Source organism: Podarcis gaigeae (genome assembly GCF_964106915.1).
Source record: "Podarcis gaigeae genome assembly, chromosome: 6".
NCBI classification, from domain to species: domain Eukaryota; kingdom Metazoa; phylum Chordata; class Lepidosauria; order Squamata; family Lacertidae; genus Podarcis; species Podarcis gaigeae.
Window position 1 is genome coordinate 53,089,776 of NC_139682.1, and position 24,259 is coordinate 53,114,034.

Here is a 24,259-nt window from a genome sequence, read left to right on the forward strand (position 1 = left end):
TATGCATGTCATGCAGTCTTGCACGCCCACAGAATTTAGTTTTCATCAAAAGAGCAATCTTTCTGTTGGTATGGTTCTGAAGTCTGTTTGCAGTGCTCACTAACATCCAAGAGCTGCTGACTATATTTTCTAGTAGTCAAATGCCCACCCCCCAAACAAGAAGGATAATGCATTATGTGAAATAGTAAGAATGGAAGAATTGTGCCAAATATCGCAAATTACACACATTTGCTTAATTTATATATGCCGATTTTGATTTTGTAGAACTTGAGATCTCGTGGTGCAGGGAGTACACTCAGGCAAAAGGGATCTCTGGGCAGACTAAGTGGTGACTCTGCTGTCTCTGCAAAACACAGAGAAACAGAAGGCAATCATTCCAAAGCTGACCCCTGGATAAGCCAAGATTTATGAAACAAACAAAGGGTGTATTCAAGCACTCTTCTGCACGTTTTAAAAAAGCACGATTGTTCTCAGCATGTACGGTAATGCACAATCAATACTACTAGAAAAAGACAACCACTTGTACTTTTGCTTGTAAGAATCTCACAACTTAACAGGTTTTGTCCCATTTTGTAAGTTAAGTTCCTCTTGTCTCCTGAGCACAAGTCCAGAGGAACTATCACCAGCACACTTGGAACTGAGTTCTGCTCTTCTCCAATCCCAATCTACTGCCCCACCTATTTATTAAACAGACTTTTAAAAGGTGCCTGCCTTCAAAAAGCACAGTCCTTTGGATGGCTTTTCAAACTGCGTTGTTGCACTGGTGCTATGAGTTTGGTTCGTTTCTTAACAGACAGTATATTTGCAATGCAGTTTCAATGAACCTGGGATCTTCTGCATGCCAAGCATGTTCTTTGCTACTGAGCTATGGATGATGACTCCAAGCATTGCTTCATTAGGAGCAGCAAAAGATGAAAACATAGCTCAAGATAGACAAACTAGACTATTCATGTTTATAAAGAGAATAATGTCATTGAGAACTGGACACCATATTCCCCCCAGTCTCAAATTTCTAATGGGAGAGTGCACACACAGCAAAGATGAGTGATACTACAGGTCAAATTTCAGATATTAAAGGATCTATGAATAAGCTTCCCAATCTCATTTCAGAAACTTGGGGTTTGTCTCCTTAACTAATATAAATATGGAATTTTTCCAGGGAAAGTATGTTTTGATAATATACATTTGTAGGCATCTCTTCACAAGAGAACCCACAAATTATTTGGCAGTGTGACATTAAATTTGTTATACAGTGGTACCTCGGGTTAAGTACTTAATTCGTTCCGGAGGTCTGTACTTAACCTGAAACTGTTCTTAACCTGAAGCACCATTTTAGATAATGGGGCCTCCTGCTGCCGCCGTGCCACCAGAGCACGATTTCTGTTCTCATCCTGAAGCAAAGTTCTTAACCTGAAGCACTATTTCTGGGTTACCGGAGTCTGTAACCTGAAGCGTATGTAACCCGAGGTACCACTGTATCTTGTTATATATACGTCACATTCTCTTCCTCCTCATCTACCCTCCAAGCAACCATGTATCATGTATCATATTTAATCACTACAATCCCTAATTGAAGATTTACTCACCAGCATGAACCATTTTTCTTTGCACACATTGTCCCAAAAACCAAAAAGACTAATTCCCAGGGAAGTTTAGTCCATGAATGACAGTCTGAATTTGCCATGTAGTCAACAAAAAGAAGCTCCTAGCCCACCTCTCACACCACATATACCTTTGAGGTCCAGGAAAAGAGAGTGACAGAGTCTACAACTGCAAAACCTCACACTGCCTGGAGATTTGTGTTCAACATAAGAAATGAGCTATTTAGTTTATAAACCTCATTTTAGATTTACTATATATCCTCCCAGTAAGGGAGGAGTACAAACTGACAACATGCTCCTAGAAATAAACAGAAATAAAGCAAAAAATAAATAATCAAGAAAAATGCAGCATGTCAGTAGGAACAAAGTAGACCAATACAACAAAATTCGCAAAAACAAGCTGGGTTACTTTTGTATTCTTAGTACTAAAACAAATGCAATGTAAGAAGCCTCAGAGAGATAACAGTGAAAGTGAATGAATATATTTCTTTCTATATAGAGAGCCTAGAACTGTGACTGGGCTGAGTCACCAACTATTATTTAATAGAAGCAGTCTATCTGTTTAATGCATTTGCTTCCATACCATCCTAGCTAATAAATTAATATATATATATAACTTGTAATCTGTGCTTATTATTTTATAATTATTGACAGCTTTGTCTGTTGAGATTTAAGAGTGAAGCTTTCATAAAAGTTACATTGGGGAAGATCCAATGTTGTGCAAATGGATTTTTTTCCCTCCTCCTCCCAGAAGACTCCCAAGTGCTCTCCAAATATCCTGTGGAGGGTTAGGAGAAATTGACTCTGAAAGGTCTTCTCTCTCTCTCTCTCTCTCTCTCTCTCTCTCTCGGGAGTAAGCAAGGAGGGAGGAAATAAAAATGATAGGTTGGGGGCAGGTTAAAAAAGTGCTCTACACTACCCAATAAAATCTCCCTAACTTCTGAGAAGAACAAAGCTTGTCTTCCCTGAAACTCTATTGGACTCCTCCTGCGATTCTGTGAGTCACTCTCTCACTCAGCTGGTAAGGGGCAAGTTCACCTCTTCTAAGCTGCTCACAGTGTTGCACACAATGCAAAATGGAACCAGTACTTCCAGTACTTGCATCCAAAGTGCAGCCACTGATTATCTACGCCTCTTCTTGGAAAAGCAGCCTCTGCCATCAGGCTCAGAGTTACCCTGCTGCAAGGCATTTTGGTCAACGGATCTGACCGTCTGGCAATCTGAAAAGCGCTTTGTGGATTGTTCCCCAATTACCAAACCTATGGAAGAGATAAGCAGATTGGAAATTTTGGTTACAAGTCCCATCCACACAATTAAAACAATATTATACCCCTTTAAACAGTCAAGGCTTCCCCCAATGACTCCTCAGAACTGAAGCTTGTTACGGGTGCTGTGAGGTGTTAGGAAGCCCCATTTCCCCTCACAGGCCTACAATTCCCAGCATTCCCCAGAAAGAGAGATTGACTGTTAAATCACTCTAGGGACAAGTTTGGTGAGGGAAATAGGGAACTCCCAACATCCTTAACAAACTACAGTTCCCAGGATCCTTTAGGGGAAGCTATGACTGCTCATGATACTGCTTTAAATGTATGGTGCTGATGGAGACACAGTGTAGCACTAAGATGGTATAAGTTTCAAGAGTCTAGAATTGAGAATTGTAGCTAATGAAAAGATAAATATGACTCAGCAATGTACTGTAGCGCCACTGCAAAGAAAAGCAACGCCATGTTGGATTGCAATGATACGGTACTATGTATGACGCTGGAATTTAGGTATTTTGCATTGGCAAGGCAACGGCAAGAGGAGTACATTCAGTTCTGGTCAACATGCTTAAAGATATGAAGCAGCTGGATGTAAGAATAACAAACATTAAAAATTAAGACATGCAGAGAACTACCAAAAGAGCTAAGAATGGAGAAAATACAACTAAGAGTCTTCAGAAGCATTTTTTGCCTTGAGAAGCATGGGAATTGGTTTTACTGGTTAAAACAGATGACAAGAAAGAATGTGCTCAAACTGCATCCAAAGATTTAGGCAGGGTATTAGGAACAACTTTCTAAATGTAGAAATGCTGGAGCACAGCAACAGGCTGCATTATTTATGCTGCAATCCAAACTCCTTTTGCACTGGGCTAGAGGGCAGGGAAAGAGGATCTGGATTGGGTGAATGTTCCCCACTCTGTCCACCAAACAGGCGGGTGGAAGGACCACTATCAGAATACCCCACTGGTGCTAGCCTGCAAGAACCCTCAAACCAGGACATTCTGGGAGCAGGGAGGGAAAAGAGCTGAGCCAGGATCTTCTGGATCTGAACTCAGTTCCACTGCAGTCACTCTGCAGTGATTTGCCTGCGGCCGCTGCCTTTTGGCAGCACGAGCCATGGGGCTGCAAATGCAGAACTGCCTCCGTTGCTGCCTATCCAGGGTTTGGACTGTCCTGCCAGTTATTAATTATATCTATAGGCTGCCTTTTAGCCATTGCATCTGCCTACGGAATCCAGAATAAAAAGATTTTTAAAAAGAATTCTTAGTGGATTTTCCAACATGGGTGGTTTTTAAAGCATGTTATAGACAGATTCAGTACTCAGAATAGAAGCCCTTGAAGCCCTTTGGGGGGGAAAGACAGGTTTGGTTAGGAACCCAGTTTCTAAACCTCCGCAATATGTTAGGATTCTTCCAACTTTGGAGACCTCATTTCTAGAAAGATGAAATAGTCAGCGGCATGTTTAAGACAAAACCTCCTCCTAAAGCCATATCATTGCTATTTTTAAATATATAATATATACATTAATGGACATGAATGTATCAAGAAATCTAGAGTCCCTTTGGGAGGAAGTGCAGGATACACATTTTAATTAATTAATTAACAGCTCATGAACATGAAGAGTTAATCAGAGGCTCTTCACATTTGTTCTCTTCACATTTGTTCTCAACAGAACAAGGGAAGATCTTCCGTTCCAAAATATTATTTTGACTCATCATGCGTGGAAAGACTGAAAGTAGCAAAATTATCCCTGACCTGCAAAACAGGCATAATATTGCTGAGATTCTCAGAGTTCTGTACACCATCTCTTTATGGGACAATCACAGGACTTGCAAGTCGATCCACAAGCCATTTTAAAGTAACACTCACCACCTACCTGATTTAAATGTCCAAGCTACAAAGGGTAATAACTTCTCATGAGAGGCACTGACAGGATCTCATCAGAACCCGCTCAAGACTGACTTAAAATATTAGATGGGTTGCATTATAAGATCAGAAATAACTGGTTTATTGTTACAGAGCAAATAGAGGTAGCCAAATTTATACAAGATAAGGTCCTATACTTCAATCATTAAGATGTCCACAGCATATGTTTCACTCCCAGCACTTTATCATTATACTACCTTTGGGTCCCCATTAACCCTCTAAACACATTAAAATCCCAGGCCTAATAAAAGAAAATCCAGTCCTGGGGTAAGAGAAGTCTTCTATGCAATCCTTCTGAAATTAATTAGGACTGTTTTAACACAAGCTTTTTTTTTTTAACTATGCTTCAAGGTTCTTCCTTAGTTATTTATTTATTGAATTTATATATCCCACCCTTCATCCCCAAAGGAGTCCAAGGCAGCAAACAGGTACACAATTTCAAAACAAAAACAAATACTTTGCCCTTCAATATCAATAATCCTGTGCATGTTCACTCTGAAGTAAGTCCCACTATGTTCAATGGAGCTTAGTACTTGAAAAGGCATTGCCCCCAAATAAGGATTCGAGTATGCACCCTAGAAAATAAGAATATCCCACAATATCTGTCAACATTAGTTGGCCATGTAGTCAGTGCTGGATTTACATATAAGCTAAACAAGCTATAGCTTAGGGCCCCACTCTCTTGGGAGGCCCCAAAAAATTGAAAGAAAAAAACACCTGGATGTACATTTCCAAAATATAAGATAAAAAACAAATAAAATAAAACCTACATACAGCAACAGTGTTATGTGTTGTGTAGGCTCCTATGATGTAAGTAATGGGCCCCGCCCATATCACTGGTTTGATCATTTCTATATCAATTACTTTGATAAAATACATATTTTGTTATGTGCAAATGGCTTTAGGTACCTATTAGGTCCATTATATTACCATATAGCATATAATCAACACAAAAAACAGTGACAATTTGTTGTTGACAAAGGACAGCTGGACATATAAAGGGCCCCATAACCTTCAGTAGCTTAGGGCCTCTTCAAACCTAAATCCAGCCCTGTGTGTAGTGCAGAACAAATGCACAACTACAAGGAGCTATGCCATTTCCAGGACCAAATACAGAACTATCTCCAAGAACGTCTACTGTAGTTTCATTGACAAGAAAAGGAGGGCCTTGACTACATCAATTGATGTGCTATTTTCAGGCAATGGACGAGATGTTATTGCATGTCAGCCAAATTTTTCTGTTAAAGAAATACACAGAGGGCCTGGTATTAATAGTGGTAGTAGTAATAATAAATACATGCATACGAAGTATAAATCAGCATTTGAATGTAAACATAGGAATGCACAGCATCACCACTATTCAGAAGGTGACAAAAAATTATAACCCCAGCAAAGGCACTGAATGATTGTGTAAAGAAATTGTGTGAATTGGAAGTTAATCTCCACAGGACTATTTTGTTCTCAAAGAACAAAACAAAGCCCCAAGATCTGTTGAATCCAATTTTCATAGAGTTCAGAGGAATGAGCAGGTGAACTCCTATGAGAGCAGGATGGAAAATATGTGGCTCTCCAGATGTTGTTGTGGACTCCACCAGCCCCACCAGCATTGTAAATGGTCTGGCATGATGGGAATTATAGTCCAACATTTGGAGTATTGCAGGTTCCCTATCACTGTCCTAAGGAGAGGACACATCTACAGCTGCTAGCTGTAGCAATATACAGGGAAGGCCCACACTTACTTTCACATTTTCCTGGCAAGATTTCAGAAGCAACAGATTGCAGAACTAGAGGAACCATGATGTAACCCAGTGAGGCAATTCTTACATCCTAAACTTTGAGGGCAAAGGGATCATGACTTAGTGCTCCCAATACCTGTGTGCAGGGTGCTTCAGCTCTCTAGCACGGCTACTGCTCCTAGGCTGCAACAACCCTAGGCTGCAACAAAACTTACATACAACCCTGGACAAATTCCTGTACTCCCAGAAGAGCACTACAAAGCAGACTCTGCGGGCTAGAAAAGACTTTCTGTAAAAACCTCAAATATTCTTATTCTCTCCGCTCAATGTGTTAGTCCACTAACTAGATACTCTCTTATCTCCTTGTACCTTATCTAGTATTATTCAGGTTAGCGCAGGCACAGTAACAGCCACCTACAAAACCAAACCTCAAATCTCATTGTGAGTTTGACAAGTTGGAAATGACTTGTCTTTCTGATGCCTCGAGTTCAAAAGTCCTTCCAGCTCCTGCATTAACTTACAACTCATAAAGGGAAGTCACACATTCTACCACTCCAAAAGGAAACTGGGGACGTGCAGAGTGCACTGCTAACCACAAAACCAACATGGGGAGGGAGCACCTCTACCCTATCCAATTACTCCTCCTATTTGTTGTGCCACTTTACGTATCGCCTCATCAGGGAGGACTCCTCCCCTCCCACTTTCCCCATTCCTGGAAGAAAGAAAGAAAGAAAGAAAACAATTCTCTGCTCTATGGACGATCCCTATCCCTGCGCCCACCCTGTTTCCCACGCTCATCCCCGGGGAGGTCCAGAAAGTACTTTCTGGCAGAGCTCAGGTGAAATCCCCAAGACACAGGAGCATCATTGCAGAAGCCTCTGAGCATGTGAAGAGTTCCTTTCCTCCACCAATAACGAGCGGCTCTTAACTCACCCATCCCTTCGAGCTCCGAAGAAGCTGGGAGGCCCCCCGAGGGACAGGGCTTCCCCCCAGCAGGCTTCCCGGCGCCGGCCGCTCCTCGGAAGCGAGCGCTTCCCCGCTCCGCCCGCCTCCGCGCTTGCCACGCCGCGGCCCTCTCCCGCCCCGTCGGACGGGGCTCCCGCTTAGCCACGGGGAGGAAGGGCGAGCGAGGGAGCGCGGAGAAGCTTGCCGGCCAGCTGCCGCCCCTCAAGGGTTAAAGACTTTAAAAGGCCGGGCCAGCGCATGCCGAAGGAATGCCCTGCCGGTCGCGGGAGGAAACGGCGCACGCGCGCAAGGGCAGGCCGGGTGGGGAGAAGTCTGTGCACATGCGCAAAACATTCTGAAACGGGCTGGCTCCCTCTTTTTTGTGTGGGGGCTTTTCTCTCTCGATTCCGGATGGCAGACGCAATAGGAAGGCTGCGTTGCGTTGGGAGAGCAGGCGAGCTCTCCATGGCAGCGGGGATGCCAGAAACACGGCTTAGGCCGTTGGTTACTCATAGTCCAAAAGATGTTATACATAAACACTGATCCCACGCACCCTAATTTGGATCCCCGCTTGCTTCTCAAGCTCTGGCCTGTGAAGTCATGGGAAAGCTAAAAATTAGTTCAAAGGCTGTGCTTAATTGTCATGACAAAAATCACACCCGTGCAGAAGAATCCAGAAACCGCCTAAATCAGGGGACTTGGGCATCTAGGGTGTGGCTAAAAAGGCCCCGTAAATTGTCTATGAATTGTCTCTTGAGCAAGCCATGAGCTTAAGGTAAACCCATTGCAAAGACAAAAAAAATTCCTTCCAGTAGCACCTTAAAGACCAACTAAGTCAGTTCTTGGTATGAGCTTTCGTGTGCATGCACACTTCTTCAGATACACAGGATTGCAAAGAATAAGGGAACAGAGCAAGGCAAAAGTTGGGACCATGAGGTATTGCATTGCAGGCCAGAGTTGAACTCGGTGACCCTTGTGGTACCTTCCAACTCTACAGTTCTGTTATGTACTAAGCTTGGTTCCTAAAATAATAGGCAAGTAGGATCCTAAAATGTAATAACGGATTGGCCTGCAGGAAAAGACCAATCAGGCTCCAGGAGGGAGTTAATCAGCCTATTAGGCTGGTAGGATTGTAGAATCCAACAACTGATTGGCCTGCAGGAAAAGTCAAATCAGGCTCCAGGAGGGAAGCAGAATCAGCCAATCAGACGGGTCTCATTGTGTAAATAATATATATAAAAGCCTGAGGTTTGGGGGGCAATTCAATCACTGTTTTACAAGCTGCGATAAAGAGCATGAAAGCACTACAGGACTTGGAGTATATTTCAAGTTCTATGATCCTACCTTTGGAAATGTGATTATCCTAGATGTGAAATGACATCCATTCTAGTTATGAGTCAAGACCACAAACTTTTACACCCACAACCTCACCCTTGAAAATTTATCATACCATGCTCATGCTACTTTTTTTCCCCTCCAAAAACCAATATGTGCTATATTTTATGCCCCTCAGCAATGTTTAGTTTTCATATTGCTGACAGCTTGCATTTTGAAAATATCTTCACCTCCCTGCTTACTTTCTCTTCTCTTCTTGATTCACTTAATCAAGGTTGATACATTGCATAACACATTGATTTCTTAGAGATTTGCAAGCTGGGAAGAAGAAGAAAAATCAGCAAGGGGCTCCAGGATTTCAGCTGCCTACCAGCCTATCATGCAAATGGAAGTTTTCACTGTTGGTTTTTGTCCTCAGGAAATTTTGTCTTCAACCAAGTCTCCATATAAGCAATTTTTGTTTTCCAATGGGCAACACTAACAACTAGCAGGGGTGTGATGTAATGTTAAGACTCTGTGCTACTGCAACTTAAGGGGGGGGGGGCGGTCAGGATGCTAACAGGTTAAGCCTTGATCTGAATAAACAGTGAAATATACACTGCAAGTTTTTGTTATTGGAAGGACTTTACTTGGGTGGGTATGTTATTGTACTTTCTTTCAAAGCGAGGCTCTGATGCTACAGTTTCCCATGCTTTACTCAAGGATAGCTGAAATGCAGGGGAGACCTTGTGACAAACTGTTAACATCCCCTCCTTCCCTACCTCTACCCCTAAGTGCCAGTCGACTGACTTTTACCTTGATGCCTAGAGGGCAACCTATGTGCATCTAAATGCTGTCCAAGAAAAGGCAACAAATCAGTACGACATCAAAATATGAGCATAGCCAGGTGGGGACAGCGGGCAGCTGCCCCCCATCAAGGAAATAAATAAAAATACATTTTTTAAGTTCTGTCCCTGTCCCCAACATAAATCCTGGCTATGCCCATGACACAGTTGAATCCATTTTATTTCTGACCACAATTAAATAATAGTGATGGCAGACTAACCCAGCCAAGTGCTTGAGTGGAGTTAAGCAATCAAGGCTAGGAGGTTGTACCAAGAAAAAGCCCGTGGTATATTAAACCTTACAGGACCTCTTGTTTGTTTGGGATATAACAGGGTTATTTATTACTGTAGGAGACTGTGATTCTCTCCTGATTTGAAGCCAGCTTACCTAGTGCCAGGCTTCATTCTGGATCATGTGAGGAAGCAAAATGGATATCCTGGCACCAAAAATTCTGAATCATTTTTATTGATTTTTCCAAATTTTTACCAAATCAGCCACATTAAAATAAATTTAAAACAAATTTTCCAAAAAGTGGTTTCCCATGTTCCGTTCTTCATGTGTCCGAAGGTTCTTCTTGCTGCTGCCCTAGTTATTTCTAATTCATATTCAATCCCTTACAATTAACTTTATATGACAATAGTGTTTTTTAAAAAAACGTATTATCCTTAACCATCAGCTATCCACTTGCCAATTCCTGCATGTACAATATTTAACATTTACAATATCTACAAGTGAGGTTAGGCAACTGATTATCATTAATTATCCGTTTGGAAATTATCATTTCTAAAATAATTTCTTTTCCTTCATTCTGCTTGTATGAAAGCCTAATAGTTCACATTCACTAGATGTTTCCCTCTTCTTAATAGTACAGTCCACACCAAAGATTCCAAATTTGAATCCTGCATTTCATCTTGTTATAACCCGTTCCTCTCTTTTGGCAAGCCCTGTAACCACAGAGCATATTCTACTCATCTCCTCCTGATAACAATAACTTTGAACTTACTGAAGTAAAATAATATACAAGGATATCTTCACTGGAAAAGCATCACATCCCAAGGACCCGGAGCAAGTGCTTACTCACTGTGTCAGCTTTCCCAGAGCACCTGGGAAAGGAATAACCATCCAACTTAGCCAGATGTAACTTTATTCCAATTAGGAGTAAGGGGTTTATAAATAAGCTCCCTCTAATTTGACTAGAAATCAGACTGGTACGCTGTCTTCAACTTTGTTTGCTGTGTCACAACCCCTGACTGCTGCAGAATTACTTTTTTTTCCAATTCATTCTCTGAAATATACACACGTATCACTCTTGGAAAATGACCCAGAGCCTGTCTTGATCCAAGGAAAGATAGCATCTCTTCCAGCAGGGTGTATGTGACCAGATCACTTCCAGAAATAGCTGCTATGAACTAAAGAGGAAGAAATGTAATCGACAGACTTGTGACTCTAGTGTCAAGATCCTGTGTAATAAATCGCTTGATACTATATGTGTTCTTACTTTATTTGACACAAAGACAGCTGGCTTTGCTGAAGGCAGTAACCAATTCCAAAGTGACTTTCCAATCAATGTGGGGGTTTCTTAACTTAAAAAAAAAAAGGAGGAGGAAATCCAAGCCTGTGTTATTATCCTTGGTCAGCTATGATCTCACTAGCTCTATTGACTTCAATCCTCATATTACGAAGGAAATCTGAAGTCCATCATGAGTGTTTACCTAAGGAGGAAGCAAGAATGTGCCTCCTCCTTGCATTGCAACTAACACCAAGAAAAGATGTAAGGTTGCACCCAACATTAGCTCTACTCAAGGAAGCACAGTGAAATAAATGGCATTGACTCACTTGATTTCAATGGGTCTAATCTGAATAGAACTTAGTTGGCTTTAACCCATAAATTGCACAAGAGTTCGATTTTCCTTTCTCCCCATTCCCCTCCCCACAAATCTGCTCTGGAATCCCTTTAATGGTGAGGAGGAGAGGTAGAAGCAGCCTAGCTGTGCAGGAGGATGCCTGCCCATTCTAAGGTATCTCGTCCATGGGCAAAAATGAGCTATAATTTTATGGATTGTGACCATTATTCAGCCAGATCAGAACAAGTCAGACCTCTCTGAGGATTGATTGTTCTTCACCTCATGGGCTTGTCCTGGGCAAACTTTCTGAAAAGGCCTGCAGTATTTTCCAAAAGCTATCCGTGTAACCACTCCATTTTAGCCATGAACAGCCGCTATCAGACGCATGTGTGTACATGTGCACACAAATGCTCAAAAGCCGATTCCAATAATTACAGTATTAAGAAACTTTAGACTGATTTTATACTTTGCGGCATTAATCTAGCATGGTTCTGATGTTAAAAACATTTCCTTATTGCGATCATAGGCGCCGACTCCATGGGGCCTGAGGGGGCCCGAGCCCCCTCAAAAATTCGTTTGGGGGGGCTCCACCCCCCCAATAATTTAAGAAAATTATTAGTTATATTATGCTTTGTAAAATCACAAAATTATGTTGGTATTTTTTATTTTCCTTGTTTGACGATAGTTACCTTTTAAAATACATTCAGTAATGAGTTAAAACAAAGCCACTCCCGATCTAGAGAGGGGGTGGGGTTGCGGGCTCTCGACCCATCAACAATCTCTCGGGGCTGGCGTCAGAAGCGGGGATTCCCCCTAGCTCATTAATATTCACCGCCCACAGCGGCAGCCAATCGGCTGCCGCAAAGGGCGGGCCCTCACAGGTTCACTTAAGGTCGGGGCAGCCCGGTGCTCGCCCCTTTCGTTCCCCCAGCAGCAGCGGTTTGGAGGTCTTGGCCCCCCCCAATATTTTTTATAAGTCGGTATGGGCCCCCGCCCCCCCAATATTTTTTATAAGTCAGCGCCCCTGATTGCGATCTTAATATAACACATTAGAAAAAGTAGTAATAGGGAAATAGTGCTTAATGCCGTCCACAACCAGTCACCTGCAGTCTAAAAGGAACCTTCTGCAAGTCTCAAGTTGTTGTATTGTGTATCCAAAAGACTAAAGGCACAAAGCAGCCCTACTTAAGTTCCATACATTCTTTGCATCTGGTGGCCCAGGTTTTAAATTGGCTACTTATACTGACACTATTATTTACAGTATTATCCAGGTGTGGTGATGCCAGAGGGCGAAAGCGCTCAAGAAATGGCAAAGAAATAGAAATACATGATTCAGAGCCAGCATAAATGAACGCTGAAAGTTTTTTGAAAGGTGAGGCGTAAAGCTTCATATGCAGAGTTTAGCAGAAAACACTCTAAGGCAGTGTTCCGCCGTGATTTGACCTGTGCAACAGTGTTTTCCCCACTCAGCATAGAGCTCCCCAACCTGCAATAGCACATTTCTCCCTAAAACATTTCCAACTGACTCCACCAGAGAGAAAGTGGCAATTGCCCTTTTTTATTTGAAGAAGGGTGTGGACAAAGGTGGGGTGTTGCTAAAGTGACCTGGTTAAAGGCAGAAGGGAGGAAGTTAAACGGGAAGTGGATGATGCTGAGGCAGGAGAGGAAGCACAAAGAAATGTGAAGCAGGGTCTGTTGTGTAAGCACATCCTGCAAACAACAGAATCCGCTCACTCCCAGACTCTTACCTAGCTTTATGAATGGAGTGACATGCAGTTAGATAAGAAAATTCAGAAGGAGGAAGCATTCAGAGCTTTAGAAGACAAGGTACAGAAAAACGTTTCTCAGACACAGGAATTTATTGGGACAAAAATAGAAATATATGGTTATGTATATGGTAATATAATGTATAGTCCCAAATAAGTTCTGCTGGTGTCACAGAATGAGAGAGACTCAAGGAAACATATAGGCTAGGTGTGAGCAGATTTCAGGCTTTAGGGAATCTACTTTGGGGTTTTCCAAGAACTGCAAAGTCTACTAATGGGAGAGTCACCCATCACAAAATAGGGAGTGGGGTCACCTGGAAAATCATAGCGTAGAGGCTAGAGCCAATTACTATATTGAGACAAACACTGGAACGGCCCACATCTGAGTTGCTATAGATAGGAGAGTCTAACAGCCTACATTGCAGGCTAAAGAGTCTTTTGTTGCTGCTGTTACTAGACCACTGGGAGTCCAGATCCCTTGCTCATCTACTTCAAATCATCCAGCAATCTACAAGCAGATTCTTTTTGTCTTCTATTCATGCTACCTGCTGCAGGGATAGGGAGCCTGTGGTCCTCCAAATGTTGCTGGGGGTCTGACTCCCGTCAATCCCAGTCAGCATACCCAAGTGAGACAGAGATAATGGCAGTGGCGTAGCGTGGGTTGTCAGCACCCGGGGCAAGGCAAGTAATTTGCACCCCCTAACCCGTGGATTTTGCGCCCCCTAACCCGTGGATTTGCGCCCCCTAACCCTAACCCCCAGATGTTGCACCCGGTGCGGCTGCCCCCCCTGCACCCCCCACGCTACGCCACTGGATAATGGGAATTGTAGTTGTGGTCAGGGTGTGTGGGTGATGTTTCTATGGAGACCTACAAACCAAGTCAGAACTTTTCCAGTTGCTCAAATAGAAGCTTCCTTGCTTAAAATCTACATGTCAGCTTTCCCCTTTGCATCAAAGCACTTCTGTCAAGATATACACAGAAATTAATAACACTATATTATCTGTAGTTGATGATAAATGGTGCAAGAAAAATGATCGTATCAGCATCCAAGCCTCATAAACAAAGTCTCTGTGGGAAGGCACAGAACATGAAGAGGGGAAAATGGTTCCCAATCAATATAACCATAGACGTCCAATGCAATTTAGGATGACACATTTTGAGTTAAGGACTGAGTCAATTATGCTGAAATATGTCTGTACCAAGGGAAAGTATGATACATTTTCAAAAAAGCATTTCACTTTTTCTCTCACTGACATTGATAAACAGACTTATGGAATGGTAGAGCTGGAAAAACCAGGAAGTCAGGTAATCTAGCTTGTTTATAATGAATCAGAATTGTCCTCCTACAGCAACACCCAGGTCTAGTAGTTTAGTTCATCCAATGTGAATACCTTTGGATTGCTGTAACTAGGTCATAAAACACTAACGGTTAAAGTCAGGGTTCTGTAAAACACGCCTGCACAACACTGTTGTTGTCTACACATTGCTGGCTTAATATGCAGTTAGGTCATTCTTTTCCATAACTTGGATTGAATGTGGTTTTTCGGGAAAACACATTAAACCACAAGAAACAACAGGGCAGATAGAAGCAGTGGAGGCTGGTCCACTAGGGCATAGTCTTCCCAAGAAGAATGACAAGAAATGTTTTTTAAAATCCCCCACAAAATCTCAAAGCTACACACTATTTATTGTGCCACACACATTTTATAATTCTATTTGAGCTCAGAGAAGTTCTGCAAACATTTCTATCCATCTACTGTTCTCTGGTCAATCAGCTCTCTTCACAGCTAATCCTAATCCCAAAGTATGTCAGATTATGACAAATATGACAAAGAGGTTCCTTCCATGTGTCTCTAAGCAGAAAAACCCTTATGACTGACTGGGCTGCCAGAAAGCTGCTCTTTGGAGGCCTCTCCAGCACATCTACTATAGCAGGTATGGGAAGAGTCAGGACTGTTTCAAAAACAGTCCACTGTAGTAGCATCAGACAATCAGAACAATGCACTAGTTCTGGGAATGCTCAGAGCTGTTTCTCTGAAGGTCAGAGAAGCAACATGGAGTGTTTTCTACTTTGAGGAGCTTTTTCTGTTTCATTTCATATTTATTTTGTGACCTTACTAGAGAAAGAGTAAGCAAGCGAGAGTGATTCTCTTCCTGTAATAAAGGTAAAGGGAACCCAGACCGTTAGGTCCAGTCGCGGACGACTCTGGGGTTGTGGCACTCATCTCACTTTACTGGCCAAGGGAGCCGGCGTACAGCCTCCAGGTCATGTGGTACCTATTTATCTACTTGCACTTTGACGTGCTTTCGAACTGCTAGGTTTGCAGGAGCAGGGACTGTGTAACGGGAGCTCACCCCATTGCAGGGATTTGAACCGCCTACCTTGGGAGAAGAGTTGGTGGGTTGTGTATGTGTTGCAGCAAACTCTGTATTAACCATTTCCCTGTTTGAAACCAACCACTGATCAACTCAGATTTCAACAGGTGTGGCAAGTCCACAGCCTATAGGCTGGCTCAGACCTGCCAAGCGCCCTCAAATTGCCCACTAATGCCCCAGCCAAGTGGGTATCTTCCAAAGGAGTGGTCCTTCCTGTTTCCTGAGCAACCATATACTAGGCATGCAAGAGGAAGAAGAGGTGCCTTTGAAAGGTCAGGAAGAGGCACCGCTGGAAAACATCTCACTTCTTGCTGTAGTGAAAAAGATAGTGTCCCCCTCCTCACCACAGTGCTGCAGTTGGTGGTTGTGGTGGTAAGCTCTGTCTTACTGAAATACCTTTCTCAGCATTTGAGAGAGAAAGTGAACAGTGCATGTTGAGTGTATTTCTTTGTGGTCTAAATATGTTCTGTATATGTGGTGAGGGCATATGCACACACACGTAATATATGTTAGCCACACCCTCCACTGCCTTGTGGCCCTTGGTGAAGTGGCTGATTTCCAGTAATGCCTTCATACCAATAACACCTTCAGGCTGAAAAAGAATAACCATTCTTTGTCTATGGGAAATGACACTGTCAAGAAAAACCCATGATGCCATTTTGGGTGGCTTATCAAGAATCCGTAGCGAGGATCAGTGAATCCCTAGAGAACAGAAAAATTATGATTGCTTCAGAACATGTCTGCCAAAAGCATGTTGAAGGGTTGCACAACAAATAACTCAAACCACATTATCACTAGGCCAATCGAGTTATGTCAGTTTCGGCACAAATATTTTTAAGCATCTCAACGCTCTCATGAAAGAACGAAGGATGGAATGCGGTCGACAAAAAAGTTGACAATGACCTTTGGGTGGTGAAGCTGTTGAAAAAATTAAAGCAAAGGAAAATACCAAAGAACTATGAATAAGAACATCTAACACTTTAGTTTTTCTTTTCTTAGCAGAAATTATTGTGTTAGCACTGGTATGCATTGGTCTTTATCTCCTTGCATCCCTTTCTTTTCTTATTAGGAGAAGACACATATAAGATACAGGTTTTTCATGACACAAATAAGTAATGATTTTCTTTATCTGCTTGCTTACCTGGAGAAAATATAGCATAAGGATTTTAAATGTCACAATAAGTGCTGTCAGTTCAAAAAAAAATCTGTGCAATTTTAATATTTAAACTTCACTGACAGAAAAAGTAGGACAACCCAAGATATAAATATTGTTGTAGAAAGTATAAAATCTTGACTAGTAAAACTCATCGATGCATGTGGCTCAGGTCACTTAAGGAAAAAAGTGAAGAAAAAATATTGTTCCCTCCCTTCTCAAAAGAAGAGAGTCGCAGTCAATGGGGAAATGATCACTGGGTTTTATGGGGAAGGAAGACTCATGGCTCAGTGGTAGACCACACATTTTGAATGTAGGAAAATCCCAGGTTCAATTCTTGGCACCTCCAGTTAAATAGCATAGCTCTATACATGCTTATTCAGAAATAATGCCCCCTGTGTTCAAGGGAGGCTATCTTCTAGAAAGTGTGTTTAAGGTTGCAGCTAAAGTATCGTAAATAGCTGTCGAGTCACCACCAGCTGGGGTTGGGAGTCTCAGGCTAGAGGAACCATTAATTTGACTCCTTCTAAAGCAGTCTGTATTTTCTATAGTTAAAAAAAAATGCATCAAAGTTCCTCAAAAGTACAAGATCTGCATGCTCCATGCTCCATAACTTCAATTCTCTTTAGCAACTGTTGATTTTTTTATGGCACTGATTCCATTTCTGGGATTGGTATCAGTCTTCATAGGGCTTGTGTTTTCCCCTCAGCATACACAGTGGCTCATTTACTTGTGCAACCTGAAGAGATGTGTTCTGCTGGCACCTTACTGGGAAGCTCCTGCCTTCTGTTTTTGATGTCCTGGACTGCAAATATTTGCATGTGGGCTGATGTGTGGATGCTCTGTAAGCTGAGGAAAAACTGAAGCAAATTGTTGTTTCATTCCACTCAGTTCTAATACTAATATTATTTTCTACAAATGACATCTTACTGGGGGAAAATGTTCTTCCAATCCAGCATTCCTAGTGGTCTGGTATCTTCCTAGCATCTCTGGTTCTCCTGACGAAAGCATATAGAGAGAGGAATAATCAGTAGCTCATTAAAAATAATAATGGAGGAGGGTAGGGTGATAGTGAACCATTTCCCCCCAATCCAGTACAAGGTAGGGCATGTTGCTTGAGAACCTTTTGATAGACTAAAGGGGATGAACGTAGTCTTCTGTGTGGAATACATTCATCATTTTTCTTCGGGTCTCGGTGGAGGAATTCTCAGGTTATTTCCCCCTTTGCGCTTCAAAAAAGTGCGAAACAACTTAGGAGGAGGTTGGTTTCTGGAGGACAAAATGAAAACAAAATGACACATAGCTACAGCCACTAGGGCAGAGTACAAGAGGCAGGAACATAATGTTATTGGGTCCATGTGTCTACTGGACGTACTGGGGTCCACTATTTCGAAACGTTTCAGTCCCTGGAACACAAAGTTCCTCATATTCCCAGCAGTAGTCGTTCAGATCACCATGTGAGGCCCTCATGAGGACAGTTTGTCCATTCAAATGATGCCCGAATGATCTTAATGGCAAATCCTTTCTGTCATTTCTTTCTGTGAGGGGAAAAAGAAAAGAAATGTATTTTTTTGAAGAAGAAGAAGAAGAAGAAGAAGAAGTCTGTGTCCACAAAACCTTTAGGAAAACAACTGTATGATTCAACATGGTATACAAAGGACCTTGAATCTCTCATAGGGTTGGGACCTTTGAAAGTGATTATGGATGGTCTAGCCACTCATCCCATCAGTGACGCAGAATGGGTACGGTATCAAGAGGCTTTCTGTTACCGTGTTATAATCCAGGGTATTTAATCATTGCATACAAAAATGGAAAATAGCCTACTAATGCATAGTAATAGCTATATCCTTTTATTATTCTACACAGTAATTTTAGCTTTCATAGCAGATAGGACCAAAAAAAAAAAAAAATTGTGCCAGGTGTTATACCATCTTCCAGGCAATAAGTCTTAAAATTTATCTGAATATGCTGCATTTCTACAACCAAACTAAGAATCTGTTTTGTAGTCCAACTTTGTAGGGGTCCATTTGGAAAGAATAGTTGCTGGCACACTTTGCTGCCTACAGGAGCCTACTCCCACCCACACCCCAACATATTTTTTACCCCAAACTGAAGCAATATTTAATTGGTCAGACAGCTAGGCCTTCTCCCCAAAATATGTTCTGATGGAGAGGGGATTCAAAAATGTGAACTGTCTATAAACATTATCAGTGGATGACCACCCCTTCCACTGAGGGTCCCCTGTGCAGTATGTATGTATGTATGTATGTATGTATGTATGTATGTATGTATATTTATTTATTATATTTTTATACCCCTGAATTATTCTCATTTCTAACTGATATAAAACAGTGCCTCTGATACTCAACCCACAAAGCACATCTTAGGAGGATACCTTGCTCAACGGTATTAAAAGCTGCCAACAGAATAAGAAGCCAGAGCAGACTCACAGACCCCTGCTCTGCATTTTCTCAATGCAGGTGATCCATTAGCCAAAGCTAATTCAGTCTCAAAACCACGGCTGAACCCGGAGAGTCCGGACACGGAGCAATGGATCCAAACTACAAGAAAGAAGATTCCACCTAAACATTAGGAAGAACCTCCTGACAGTAAGAGCTGTTCGACAGTGGAATTTGCTGCCAAGGAGTGTGGTGGAGTCTCCTTCTTTAGAGGTCTTTAAGCAGAGGCTTGACAACCATATGTCAGGAGTGCTCTGATGGTGTTTCCTGCTTGGCAGGGGGTTGGACTCGATGGCCCTTGTGGTCTCTTCCAACTCTATGATTCTATGATTCTACCCTTTAAGAACTGGTGCAGCTGCTCTGCCACCACATTATCTAATACCATACTCAAGATAAACGGACAGCAGTTATTGCCAGCTGCAGGGTCCCAGGGTGGGAAGTCAACACACTGCTGTTAAGGACAGCCTATGCTGCTTCAGCATATAGCATGAATTAGATGCAAAGGTTCCCTTCCCCCCAACAGACTGTTCCTTTGATAGAAGGGTTCCTTTCGTATCCCCATACTGCACATAGGAGGGAAAGGGACTTGCCCTTCACCACCTAAATAAATTCATGATTTCAACCAATGCACAATATTCCAGACTGATCAAATTAAATTAGTTTGAACTGATGGATGTTTGCAATATTTCATTGAATGTGTCAGTTAATCCAGGGGAAATATATGACTCAAGACTTTGGATTAATCTGTTGCATAAAAAATAAAATAAATCCCCCTTCACTTATTTCACAATAAACTCTTAACGTTTTGTAAGAAATCTGAGACAATGCAGTGATTATTTTTTCTTGGTAGACATTATTACATTTCTAAATTGATTTCAACTTAAAACAGCCTAAAGCGTTTAGGTTTGAAAGAAATAAGATTCTGAAGCAAGACACGGGAAGCAAAAAATAGGACAGAATTTCAGTGTCTCTTTGAGTTGCCTTGGTGATAACCAAAAGGGTCAACAGAAGCGGATAATCCACAAAGGGTTGTGTTGGGTCTGAAAAGAATCCAATTTCGACATCTCCGCTGTTTTCCTTTAATACCATGAAGAAAGCATAGGTAACAAAAGGAAATATGCACAATATGTGTAAAAGGGAGTTAAAAACAACATCTTATCAAATATCACTTGGCAAGAAGAAAAGAGGTTGAACTGGTGAGTGACATTTACATATAAAAAGCTCCTGAGTTTGGATTTATATAGCCATGTGTTTTATGTGCAAAGGATTGAGGAGCATGGGAAGAAACGTCATTTATGAATGACAATGGAAAGAATCTCTTTATGATATTTGAACAGTACAGTATTGAAAGAGAAGCTTACACAACTCAATGAAAGCTTATCATCTGATAATCACCAGGTGAACTGCTCATGTGAATTCACCAGACGCAAATCCATAGTAATAGAGGCACAAATATAAATGCAATATTGTGGCATGTGATCAGTCACTTGTCTAAGGAGTGAGGAACCTTCAACCTCTTGGCCAGACAGGGGGTCAAATTTGGCTTGTAAGGTCATTTTTAAAGAAACCACACCCACCTGCCAATCAGCTGATTTCACTCCAAGGGTGGGTGGCCTCAGTGGCTAACAGGCTGGTAGGAGTTGATTCTCTTCCCTTTCTGGTAAATCATGCATGCAGCCAAAGCAGTAGGATTTAACTCCAGCTCATCAGCTGATGGACAGGGGTTAAATCCTGCTCAGTTTGGCTGTGCATGCCTGTTTCATGTTGGGAACAGGCTCGCAGAGCCAAATCTCAGCACAGGTCTCTTTGAAAGCCATTTTGCCAACAGACCTGAACTGCTTTTTAGACCTCCAGGTTTCAGTCCTGTTCCTGGGGCATCCATGGCCATGACAAACCAGTTTCCTGGGTTTTCTGCCATGCTCATATGCTGGCATTTTCTTTGTTGTCACAAACATTCCAAATGCCGGTGGAAGTGGGAATGAGCAAATCTGAACCTCACAGTCTTTGGGTTGCATTCGACACTGCACAAGCAGAAGTCCACATGTGCAACAGTGTTTCCCCCATGCTCCCACAAGACCCACTCCGGCGGGTCCCCCAACTCTCTGGTGCAGATTTGGAGCATGTGCATAGGGCTGCAGGGGACAGGAGGGGGAAGTTCAATTGCACAAACAGAATTCTGCTGCGTGAGCGGAAGGAACAGTAGCGTTGGATACAACACTTTGAAAATACGTCAGACCATCTATGAATTGCCACAATAGAGTTAGTAAGGGCAGCAGGAGGGGTGGAGAGATGACCAACCACATACAAAGAGGCGATGTCAGCTGGTGCCAAATAGATTTTTTTGAAGAAGGCTTCGATCTGAGGACAAAGGGTTAAGCCCTGGAAGCAGAAGCCCACAGCATGAGATGCTGGAAAAGACAAGTCGCTAACATCTTGAATGCACTTGGTTTGTATTAGTCCCATTCTAGCTAGTGGGCTTATTCTTGTTTCAAGCTAAATGAAAACTGAAAACATGTTCTATTATGTAACATTTGCCTGTGCAGTCCAAACATTCATGACCATCTTCAAGTTCTGAAGAATAACAAAAAAACAGAAAAGTCAATTCCAGGATTCTGTCTGCCTGGGGAACACAGTGAGAGTTTCTGCTTTTCCAATCAAGATCTCTTAACGCCTCTGTTAAAACAATATTTCCCACCCCCACAGCCTAGTCATTCCACCCACAGATCTGAAAACTTAAAAAAATGAGTTGAAGTATATTATTTGCAAGTATTCATCTCCCACTCATTTTTTAGTGAGGAATATGTGTGAGTGAGTGTGTATGCATGCAGCTGTGTGTGTGTGTGTGTGTGTGTGTGTGTGTGTGTGGCAAAGACTAAATAATCTCCTAAACAACAGCAACAGATTTGTGCCGAGGAAAGCAAGGGGATATCTAGGGATTGGCTAGATTGGCCCCAACTAAGGGCACAGGCCTGGCAGGGTGTGCGTGTGAAAATCATGCCTCTCTACTCTGGCTCAGAAGCAGCTGAATTTTCAGACTGATTTTCACTTTAAGCCAATAATAATTATTTAAGCAAATTGTTGTTGTTGTTGTTGGCTTAAAGTGAAAGCCAGTCTGAAAATTCAGTTGCTTCTGATGCTGCTTCATTTTCTACCTTTATTTTCACACTTCAGATTTCCAATTTCCCCACCTTTTGTTCACACTTTCTCCTACCTTCTGGGTACCACCTCCACATCAGCTTGTTTAAGTCCTTTGATTTTTCTTCCTGACACAAACAGTGACCCATCTCTATACATCAGACAACATTCGTTATGCTGAGAAGGTCCCCACAGCAGCTCCTGTCTTTCCCAGAAATAATCCAAGGCTTTGCCAATGTTATTACTTGTTGCAACAAATCTATTTTACCCTAGCAAAACAAATTATTGTTTCCTTAGGAGACACATCTCTAAAATTAGTCTCAGGCCAAGAGAGTAAAGCCATTCATTTTATACAACCAAGTAGAATGAAGGAAATTATCTAGAGGCTCACTTCTGAAAAAGAAGCCCAGAATGTTTAATTTAAAGTATTCCAAAGCCGGTAAATTGATGGGGGAGAATCTAGCCATGAAACAAACAAACACACACACACACACACACAAAGACAGAGAGAGAGAGAGAGAGAGAGAGAGAGAGAGAGAGAGAGAGAGAGGATTTGAAGAGGTCACTTTATCTCAACTCTACTTTCCCTTCTGTGAAATGGAGAAATAATTTGAGGTTATTACCAGCTGAATTGCATCTATTATTTCCCCTTTCCTTAAAGAATTCAGATTTCAGAAGCCTTCCAATCTCTTGAAGTCTAGCCTACCCTCTGGGATGTGGTGCTTCCATTTCATGCTGATCTAGCATTTCACCCACAACCACCAGGGCCAGGAAGAATTTCGGTTTTCAAAAAAAGGAAATCTTTCATCTCCCTTTGTGAAATGCAGTGAAGTTTGATGCTAAAAACAAGGATTCACTTTTCTTCCTCTTATTCATAAACTCACGTGGTTCCTTAAGAGGCCATAAGCTCTGTCTCCATGCTGCAATATCATTTAGAGACATAGCTATGCCTATAGGTTTGTCAATTCAGAGAGCACCTGAAACCATAGTTAGGAAAACCATGGTTTGCACTACTGTGGTTTATTATTCTGGTTTACATTCCTGACTTAGTGATGATAGTACATTTCATGTCAATACCATATTGGATGGTTACTTGTTAGTTGAGGACATTTCAGTATCCTTGCTCACTAGCATACATAATAATATAATCATGACTCATGACAGAGGGGAAATGATTTTTTGTGATTGTGTTACACGAGTGAGATAGCTCAGCTGGTAAAGCATGAGACTCTTAATCTCAGGGTTGTGGGTTTGAGCCCTACACTGGGCAAAAGCTTCCTGCATTGCAGGGGGTTGGACTAGATGACTCTTGTGGTCCCTTCCAGCTCTACAATTATAGGATTCTATCAATTTGATAGTGAATGTGTTAGACAGACAATGCTTGCTGCACATGGATCACTTTGAAAGTGGGAATCAGCTGTGCATGTTATAATATCCCAGTACTAGAAATTAAGATCAATCCATATATTCTTTCTAGAATATATGGTTGCAAAAGACGGTACAAGGTCAGAGGCATATAAATTCACACTCGGAAACACGGCCAGCAAGCAACACTAACTGGGAGTTATTGTCACTTTGCAAGGACAATTGGGGAGAAACTTCCTCTTATTATGTCTTAAGGGAAGCAGCAGGAAGGAGGGAAGTGGATTAGAATTGATTTTTTTTTTGTTCTTTTCAGCCTCTTCGGTTTCCTGATCTCTAATTACCTTTTAGGGTCAGCTGAAATATAGATGTGAAACATTGTACCCATTCCCTCATCTGTTAAGAAGTGACTAATTTTGACTATATTGCCAAAGTTTAGAGAGATCAGGATTTCAGTTGTAGCACTCATGGGGCTTGTGCATACTATTTATTTATTACCATTTATTACCCACCCTCACCCTAAGGTCTCAGGG

The 24,259-nt window shown here is 41.9% G+C and overlaps 2 protein-coding genes across 6 annotated transcripts in view; both read right to left on the reverse strand.

The window, feature by feature from the left end:
- The window catches only part of MKNK1 (MAPK interacting serine/threonine kinase 1), a 38,162-nt gene extending 26,199 nt beyond the window's left edge, over positions 1-11,963 (reverse strand). Inside the window, exons 1-2 of one of the 3 annotated variants that reach the window (XM_083742514.1) lie at positions 7,459-7,706; positions 5,802-6,027 (exon numbers count right to left, since the gene is read on the reverse strand). The gene's annotated coding sequence lies outside the window, so the exon portion shown is untranslated. Of the gene's footprint in view, positions 1-5,801; positions 6,028-7,458; positions 7,707-10,633 lie in introns of those variants that run through there. The other 2 variants (XM_083742515.1, XM_083742513.1) reach the window with 2 other exon arrangements.
- Positions 11,964-15,341: 3,378 nt separating this feature from the next.
- MOB3C (MOB kinase activator 3C) overlaps positions 15,342-24,259 on the reverse strand; it is a 33,360-nt gene continuing 24,442 nt past the window's right edge. For all 3 annotated transcript variants that reach the window (XM_083742572.1, XM_083742571.1, XM_083742573.1), the window contains exon 4: positions 15,342-18,308. In XM_083742572.1, coding sequence (XP_083598698.1) covers positions 18,279-18,308 — 30 coding nt within the window. In that variant the 3' untranslated portion in view covers positions 15,342-18,278. The remainder of the gene's footprint in view (positions 18,309-24,259) is intronic.